Below are 9,473 nucleotides of genomic sequence, written 5' to 3'. Positions count from 1 at the left end.
ACGCGCGAGCCGCCTGGGGGGCCCCCCCCCCCCCCCCCCCACATTGGCGCCCCGGCCCCGCCCCACGGCTCCGCCCCCCCCCGCGCTCCGGCCCCGCCCACAAGACCGGGCACCACCTGTGCGAAAAGGGAAATTCTTTATTACTATTGCTGGTGACAAAATAACATTTATACAAATACATCGTCGGAGGGCGGGGAGGGGGGGGGGGGGGGGGCCGCCGGCACCGTGCTGGGACCAAGGGAGGGAAGCCAGCGACCCCAGGACTGAAGGGGCACGGCCAGCACGGCTGGCCTCAGCCCAAAAGGGCCACGGGAGCGCCCGGAGGGGACAGCACGGAGGAGGTCGACGCGCCAGCAGCCCAAAGGCCACGCTGTGAGAGATACAAATACGTGTCCTGGAACAGCACTGAGATCCGGGCAGAGGGAGAGGGTGGTTGCTGGTGTTCGTTGTTTCCCTTTGCTGCAGAGGAAGAGGCGATGACTCCGCCAGACCGCCGTCCCTTAGCCTTGTCTTCATCATAAAGCTCCGGGGAGATGGCAGTGTTCGAGTCCGAGGATTTCACCCGATACCGGGCCACGCTCTGGGGTAGCACAAGGCTCGGTAGCTTGATGCGACAGGACAGCGGGGCAGAAGACAAACACTGGGAAACAGCTGAAGAGGACGTAATGAAACACAGAGCTGAGAAGTAAGAGTTACCACGTCTGGACCTTACTGCTTCGCCACCACCTTCCTCGTGCATTTCTCACTTCTAAATGCTTGTTTTATTCTTCCTGAACCCTCCGATAAGTGGGGTAAACATCCTCAAGCACCAGAGAGGAGGATGCTGCTTCTCTGCAGCAAGAGACATTGAAAATCCTAAGGAAAACACACAAAGGAAGATACTTCCTACCAAAAATGGAGGACAAGGACAGCAGTACCCAGTCCATACAACAAGAGACGACCTTCCTTCACAAGGTGCAATATGTCAGTCAATCGTGAAAATAGCTGTCCAAGAAAACTGCTTGCATGGATCCAAAGCACTCGCCTCAATGTGAAAAAGAGGTCCTGGTGCTAAGAGGACAAATACTGGAAAGATTTAGCATGAGTTTGTGGGTTTGGTCCCTTTTTTTGTTAGAGCAGAACACAGTATGATCCCAACTCTTTCCTCGTTCCAACTCAGCACACAACCCGAGAGAAGCTGTCTGCACAGATACCTTTTCCCTTGCTCAAACTTCAACCTGACAGCATCAACCTGACACTGACAGCATCCCCCTTACGTTCAGCACCTGGCTAGGACAGACCATCCACCTGAAAGGATGAGACCCCATTGGAATTTCTTCCTAGCTCACTGGCATGAGGAGCTTTGGCCCATCATTAAAGCACCAGAGCACACGATCCAAAAGGAAGATGCTCTGTTAAACCATGTTTACCAAAGACATCATCCCTGCCACAAAGAGAAGACACTTTATAGAAAACACCCAAGAGAAAAAGTAACCTTAGGGAAGTGGCCAAAGTGGGGACAGGAGTTTTGAAATCCCTGACTTTTTGGATTACAATCAACTTTTTCAGTGCTGGGTTGCCCTCTTGTAGGGACTTTTTTTTTCCTGCAGCATGCTTTTTGGGCAAAGACCTTCTAATCTGGCAAAGCAAACACATTCGGCTAGAAACTGAGGGGTGCTACTGCTGCCTGCAGGTCTTCCCATTTTCCTCCAGTTTTCCTTTTCTTATTGCTAAATAGCTGATACAGTCACCAATGGGAAAGCAACTGCTTCAACGCTTTTTTCTCATCACTACTGGCATCAAATGCCTCATTGACATTTGGCAGAGCGCTCTCCTGCTGCCAGTCGCATTCTGCAAAGCAGCGGCTAGATGGCACCCACACTCCCTACAAACAGCCCGACCGACCGTGCAGAGCTGCACGCTGACTACTACTAACGGCTCACACAAATCGTCATTTGCCCGTACAGTGATTTCTGCTGCTTGCTCTGGCAACAGTCCATCTTCCTTTTAAGAACCTTTATGCAGTGACATAGAAAACAGATGGGAATCATCACACTGATAAGAAAAGCAAGAGGTTGCTTCATGCAGAAAATGCAATAAAAGTAACATTTAAAGGCACCTGGATTTATACTACATATAAATTCAGCTCAATATGCTCAAATTTCCCAGGGAATAACTAGCAGGCTCTTCAGACGCTATCCTGAGCATCTCAGAACTCTTCAGGATGAAAAGCACACTTCCAGGCAGTTCTGCCTTGTCACAAGGAACTTCCAGCAAAACAAATGTTTCCCACCTTCCCTGGCACGGCACGAGGCCTTCTGAAGACAATCGCTGCAAGAGGCATCTCAAGCTCCACCTTACAAGCAGCTTTAACTAATTCTGAAATATCTAAACAAGATTGCCTAAGTGCCTTTAGAGATGCTGGAGGGGATTGATGGTAGCAGAACTGTTCTTCATCTTTCAACCACGTAGACCTTGCCCCTCTGCATTCCCAAGACATTTGTTGTGGTTGCTCATAATTAATGCTCCACCCAGAACAGGTCATTTGTTGTGGTTAATCATAATTAAATATCTTCCCAAGAGCTGGAGATTCTTTCATGACTGCCACCCCACATACTCTCACTGCTTACCCTGATGCCAGCTGATCTTCTACACCAAAGACAGTATCGTTAATCTGCGAGGTAAAGGCAGTGGCTTCCTATTGCTGTCTACGCATTAACAGGCCGCAGGGTGTGATGCCCACCCCACTTAATCCTGCTAAAACATAACATATACTGAATCTTGCTTAACACAATAGGTAACCAACTGTGTCCACGAAGGAGTTAGGTTTCAATTGTCTCAAGGAACAAATAGAACTAATGCTAGCAAACATCTCTAGTCTAGACACAACCTAACTGCCACGTACAAGAGACACGACTGACCAGCCCGGCGAGGACACAGGAAAAACGCCAGTCTTGAGAGACAACAAAATAAGCAGAAAAGGGTTTGCGTGGCTGCTGGGAAGACATGGGTCTCCTTCTCCTACTGCATCTTGATACTCCTATTGCCAGACCCCAAACACAGCTGTGAAATACACCCTCAGGTCTGGTGGTAACTACCTTGGCAGAAGAACTTCCTAAACAATAAATAGGCAGCTAAGTAGGCAAAGTAGCGATGGGAGCTCAAACTATTAAAAAAGAGAATCATCTAAATTCTCGCTTTGTAAGAATCTCACTCCGTAACACTGAGTGATCTGACCCGGGAAGCTTTTAGCTACTAATACCTCAAATGAAACAAAGCAAATGAGTTCATAACACCACCATTTCTCCTTCCAACACCTCTGACAGATCATTCAGTTTTAAAATTAGAGAGATTGAAGCCCAGGAAGCTCTGCTTCCTACACAATTTTTCAAGGCATTTTCCCACATTCTCCCTTTTTCCTCTAAGCCCCACTAGATTGACACCTCCCCTCCACCCCAGCTAGACTGACAACGTGCCGTCGATCTAGAAAGCAATACACTCTGTAGCAAGAGCCAAAATTCCTACACGAAGGGAAGAAGGAGAAATGGTAAATATAATGAGACTAACTTCAGCTCTAAGGTTGACCCCCGAGCTCCAAAATGCAACAATTTGCTCACAAGAGCTCAAACAGAAATGCTATCAGGCTGACTCGACGACCAACCTGGATAAAGCCCCTTTTTTCCCCCTATCTCGTATCTCTACTGAAATCTCTGGCAAGACACAGATTAAACTGTTCTCAGGGGCAGCTCAGGCCCCTGGAGGCAGAAGGAAGATTCTTGCACTGCTTAGAAGCTGAATTAGTCTCTTATCTTTCCCACTGGAGAATACTGGGATGCGCCCTAAAAAGCAACGTCAGCCATGCTACAAACTAAACCACTGTGCACTAAAGAGATGATCTATCCACCCGAAGAAAAGATCTGCTCTTTAGGCATCACTGACTACTTGAAGGGGTAAAATTTTCCTGCTAAGAAATAGCTTACCCGAACAATCTGACCTCTTGAAAGAGTGTAGTCACCCAGCAGGTGAAATATCAGAAGCACTAAAGGTGCAACCTAACTATAAAGACTGTAACAGCAATAATTTTCTAACAGTGCCTCTGATCCATGACCTAACCAAGGTACCAGAAGGTAACCAGAAATAAGAGAATGAGAGGCAGGATACGTTGAATGTCAGATAGAGAAGTGTTGCAGGGAGATTTCCTTTACTTTCATGAGCTGTCGTCTTTGCTTCATGTTTTCAGCCTCATGCAAGGAGAAAAGGTTTGGCAAGAAGCCTTGTTGCACGAGGCAGCAACTCCAGTCCACTCCTGGGCATCCGGAACGTTTAACAGCATCACAGCATCCAGCGGACTTAGAATCATTACTGTCCTCCGTTGTAAGCATAGTCGGCCTTGTTATGCATAATCAACTTGTTGTCCACAAAGTAAAAGCTGTCTGAGCGGGTCTCGTACGGATTTTCAACCATCAGACGGACTGTGAAAGAGAAAGCTCAATTACATTCAAAAGCCTGCCACACTCCCCTGGACAGCACGAAGTCAGAGTATAAAAAGGACTGCCACTCTGCTGGATTTACCAGGCTGATGCTCTGCCCTACCCAAGTAAAAGCAGCAAACTGCTCCGCTGAGCATGCTTCAAAAGCTCTGGCCTGCCCCTTCCTATTCTTCCTATTCACAGGACAAGTGCTGTCAAAAGCAAACAAAGGGGGATCGAGTAATCTCACACAAGACGACCTTAGAAACTGTCAGAGCCACCACTAGAGCAGAGCAGCAATCACATCTGCGAGCAGAGAGGTAGCAATCTGCAAACAAAAAAGCGGTGGCACTCCCGACACGTACAAAGGCGGGGTACAAACTCCGCGCCTCCCCCCGCACCTAGGCAGCTACAGAAGGGCCCACGTGCTCCTGCTCTATCCACCTCCTGAGGTCAGACATACCCTGTGCAATGTGTATTTGCAGAGATCTTGGTAGGCTCAAAAACACACTCTCAGAGAAGAGCCAGTTCTGTTCCAAAGCAGGAGGCTCAAGCCCTAACAAGCAAGCGCTGAAAACAGATGCATGGCTATGAAGAGAACCCTTTTTCAGGGTTCTGTTATCTTCTGGGCTACACTGTTAGGCATCAGATATGTCAGCCCTGTGACTCTGATCAGTTCTTGCAGCCCGTGACTTGACAACACAGGTTGTCTTGGGCTTTCATTTTCAAAGGAGAATTAGCAGCACAAATCTGTAATTCAATCAAGATTACACACAACTTAAACCAGGAACCTCTATCTATTTCTTTGTGTCACCCCCATCCCCATCACAATTTCTTTCACAAGTAGAGGGAGAAAATGAGCATATGCACAGACAGAAACAAAACACAACTCAGTGTGGGAAAGAAGATACTTACTAAGGTCTTCTGAGAGCTGAGGAAATTCATAAATGTGTTCACATGTGTTCCTGCTACTGGGAATGCAGAAGCCAAAATCAAAGTCAAAGTTCTTCAGCAAGCGATCTCGGAAGTAATGTCTCTCAATCATTCGAAAGTTTGACACTGGCTTTTCTCCCACTGTGAATTCCACTCTGTATGCAAAAAGTAGGAAAAAACAGCTAAGACGACGTACCTCTCTTCCTATTGGGAAGAACAGAGCCTTGGACCCAAGACTACACAAGAATCCAACAGATCATTTCAGAAAGAGAGACTTTGATATTTGTAGTGTAAGATGAGTTCTCTCTAGGCTTTGACTCAGTTTTGTTATAAACTGTCAAGCGACACTTTGTAAACATCTGATTCTCCCTCCTTTCTATGGACTCATACTCACGTTGCACCAACAGTCCGAAGACGGAGAAATGCTGGGGTGAACTGGTAACGAACAAAGCGGCCTGCACTAGCGTCCAGTTCACTGTTGTCATCGTTGTCCTCGTCATCTTGCTCTAGAAAACACACCAGCTCAGAGTTATTCTGCTAATAGCATACATGTAAGGTGATACTGGCTAGCGGGTATATCAGGATAAGCTGGCTATTACTTAGGCACTGAACCTAAAGGTGTCTAATAATTAGTCTGAGTTCATACTGGCACTAAGTAATAAAGAAAAGATCTGCTATGACAGCTGGTGCAGCCTTGGTGGCTCCAGAGCTGAAACTACCCTCAACCTCACAGGATATCCCCGCTCACAAGTGCTAAAGCACATGAAAGACACTTTGCACCACAACCAGCCAACAACGGAAGATCTGAAGCTGATAGTACTCCCCCATGTTACAAAAATCACTTCACATTTTTATGACAACAAGTTTCTTAGCAGAAGTAAACTCCGTCCTATGCTTAAAGGAGATGAATTTAGTCACCAGGACATATCGAAGGACCTTTCTGCTTGGTTTGCGTGGGTTCTGCGTTGCAACTTCTCAGCTTGGCAAGCCTCTCTACCCTCCCTGCAACGTTAGCATGACATACCTGAAGCAGATGGCTTTGCAATTTCAAACAGCACTGTTCCAGTTTCAAGGTCCCGGATCTTAAACCTGGTGAAGTCGATGTTGTAAATGTTGTCTTCGGGTTTGCATAAATAATCTAGAAGAGAAAGAAAACATATAGTAGCATTTCAAAAGATCTCTGAGCAATTACCAAAGGAATTTTTTTTTTTTTTTTTTTTTTTTTTTTTACCAACCCCAGCCCGTTAAGATACATACTGCAAGTTGTTTTGCAGAAGCGTCAGGAAAGCGGGACAAAACTGAGGCTAGAAGAAACAAAGGCACACTAGGTGCCAGGGAGCAGAGCAAGAAAGGGAAGGGATCGGGACAGAAAAGCAGAGGTCGGCAGCTCGGAGGAAAAAAAAAAAAAAAACAACCCCAAAACAAAACAAAAAAGCGCTCCCCGGCCCGCACTCACTCTCCGTCACCCGGCACAGCCCCAGGACGTGCTCGGGCCGGACGGTCTCCAGCGCCAGCAACTCGGACTCGGTCCACGGCGGCCGCGGCGCCGCGTCGGTCGAGCCGCGCCGCCCCCTCAGGCGGCTGAGCGGCCCCCCGGTCCCTGGCGGCGGCTTCTTCTCCGGCCCCGCCGCCGCCGCCGCCGCCCTCGCCTTCGAGCCGCTCATCGCCCCGCCGCCGCCAAGATGGCCGCCGCCTCCCTCGGTAGCTATGGGAGCGAGGGGCGGGGCCGCGGCGGGTCAGAGGGCGCGGGCGCTGCCTAGCAACGAGAGGGGCCCCGCGAAGCTAAGCAGGGCCCGCCGCGGCCGTGGCCGGAGGGGAGACCCGGCGAACCGTGTCGCGACCCGTCGCCCGTGGAGCCCCGACACCGAGCGACCCACCTGGCGGGCGCCCCCGGCCCGGGGCGGCAGCACCTCCCTCCCGGCGCTGTGCACAGCGGGGCGGATGACAGCGGGTGGAAAAAAAAAGCTGGGAGTTACCTGGGGAAAAGAAACTCCAAAAAAAAAAACCCCAAACAAAAACCCCTCCCGCTGCACCCCGGGTGTCCCCCTGAGAGCCCCGGTCTTTTTAGGGAACGGTGGCAAGCGCTTTTCGGGAAGCAGCCGTGAGCCGGCGTGGGGATGCCACGGGGCGCGCGCCCCACCGCTGCCCTGGCCTGGGGACCCCCTGTCTGCTGTCCCCAGGGAGCAAATACCGGACCAGTGTCCCCAGCCTGGCGGGAGGGACTGGGGAGATCCCGCAGGAGCATCACACCAAAGAAGCGATGCATTTCTTCCCCAAAAGAGGGGCTACCCACCAGCCTGCGATAGGCACCGAAGAGCTGCCAAGAGCCACCTCCAGCCCTTCGGGGAACCGGGGTAAGAACAAGAAACATCCACGTCCTCTTTTCAGGCTTCAACCAACGCTCAAGATGACCGCAAACAGATTTAGAGCAGTGGTTAGTGACGTTCGCTGCTGCTCGCAAGCGGCACACGCCTGCTACTGCCAACCGAATGCTATTTCGAACAAGGCTGCCCACGCCGGTGCTCCCAAATCCTCCTCGCTGCATCGGGTTCGGTCCCTCCATCCCGTGCCCTAGAAGGACAGACCAAAGACCCAGGCTGTCTGGAAGAACGGCTGCTCTGCGTGGGGCCGGGGTCCCTTGTCCCCCCAGAGGAGGCACCTGCAGGAGGAAGGAGCCGCTTTCAATCTGCTCCAGCTCCAGCCCCTTCTGACCGCCTCTGACGCAGCTTCAAGCCGAAATCGGGGCAGCTTGCAAAACCCGAGAAGGTAGGTTACATATCTGGTGTTCCCGATCTGAGCAGGAAGCAACAAGGTCCACATCAGCACTCTTTAAGAGGATGTTATACCATTCAACTTGCACTCGATCGCCCAAAACAACCCCCAAGAGAATGCCGGGGCTGTACCGGAGGCAGGCAGTGGCAGGGAGAGGCTCTGGGCTGCAGCAGTGGTGGGATATTAAACTGCATCTCGGCAGAGCCTGCAAGTCCCCTCCGCAGTGCAGTCAAGTCTCGGCCTCCCGCACCACGAGCCGTAAAGCAGAGGGGGCTCCTCCGCTCCCACCACTAGAAAAGAGGGACCACCTCATCCAAGTGACAATATAATTTTGTTTATTTTCCTTTAACACACTGCTGGTTAAAACTGCCAGACAGTAGATTTCAGAACATTCCCTCAACCAAACATCCTGGGGAAATTAAAAAATAAAACCGCTACCATGTACCAAAAATAAAATAACCCACCCCCACACCCGTCTTTTCCCCCAAACTAGTCCCTGCAAAGCCAATGCAATCAGAAATAGACATCTGTGCTTTTCACCCAGGGCCCAAGCTTGCTGCAAAACAAACTAAAAAAAAAAAAAAAAAAAATGTCACTGCAAGTTGTTATAACACAAAGCAATGGACAGTAAAATAAAAAATCCTCCTTCAAAACCCTTTGTGCTGGTGACAAGTACAGATGGAGATCTCTCCCCACACTGCTTTAGCCTTTACAGACAACTTAGACCTGCAGCTTCAAGTAGTTTGTGATGTGTCCTTAATGCCAAGGGCACGGGTCACTTCCACGTGTCCCAGCCTCTGCAGCCGGACACTACGGAGCAGTGGGACAACCTGCCAACGCTAAAAGCTGCTACGACGATGGGACCCAAGCATCGCTGTCACTTGCCCAGCATCTCGCAGTCCTGGCTACTGCCTCCTGGCACAAAGCACAAATCCTGCCTCTGCTCTCATGGTCTCCAGGGCTGCTTTACCAACCTGGCTGCTTCTCGAGTGGGAAAGCCCTGAACACACGCAGCCCCCGTAGAAACTGTGAAAAACTCAAGCCCCTACTTGCCAGCAAGTTTCCAGACACTGCTTCAATCCAGCGCCCTAGCTCAGGAACTGTTATAGTGTGACAGAACAGCCATGGTAGCACAGGCAAGCACATCCCCACTACACGTGACTGGCAACAACTCCAGGGCAGAGATCCTGCGTTTTCTAGATTCACACTCTCCCCAGTTAAACTGGTTCAAGCTGTACTTTGCCCCTTGCCTTGACATCTCCATCACACAAACTCTTTAGCAGAGACCTCTGATGTTTGCAAAAGATTATTCACATTTTC

General features: G+C 50.1%; 1 protein-coding gene across 3 annotated transcripts; it reads right to left on the bottom strand.

The window, feature by feature from the left end:
* Positions 1–185: 185 nt before the first annotated feature.
* UNC119B (unc-119 lipid binding chaperone B) lies at positions 186–9,387 on the bottom strand. 3 transcript variants are annotated; one of them, XM_049804972.1, is made up of 7 exons: positions 8,041–9,387; positions 7,675–7,952; positions 7,259–7,304; positions 6,406–6,519; positions 5,776–5,887; positions 5,364–5,536; positions 186–4,451 (listed from the first exon to the last, which is right to left on the bottom strand). In XM_049804972.1, exons 2-7 carry the CDS (start codon positions 7,942–7,944, stop codon positions 4,339–4,341), a joined length of 828 nt encoding a protein of 275 aa, XP_049660929.1. In that variant the 5' UTR covers positions 7,945–7,952; positions 8,041–9,387; the 3' UTR covers positions 186–4,338. The 3 variants fall into 3 exon arrangements, with proteins under 3 accessions (XP_049660929.1, XP_049660928.1, XP_049660930.1); XM_049804971.1 differs by having other exon boundaries at positions 7,675–9,387; XM_049804973.1 differs by lacking the exons at positions 7,259–7,304; positions 7,675–7,952; positions 8,041–9,387 and adding an exon at positions 6,838–7,087.
* Between the last annotated feature and the right edge of the window lie 86 nt (positions 9,388–9,473).

The sequence above is a fragment of the Accipiter gentilis genome, chromosome 7 (assembly GCF_929443795.1).
Source record: "Accipiter gentilis chromosome 7, bAccGen1.1, whole genome shotgun sequence".
NCBI classification, from domain to species: Eukaryota; Metazoa; Chordata; class Aves; order Accipitriformes; family Accipitridae; genus Astur; species Astur gentilis.
This window is presented reverse-complemented; position numbering and strand designations above follow the sequence as displayed.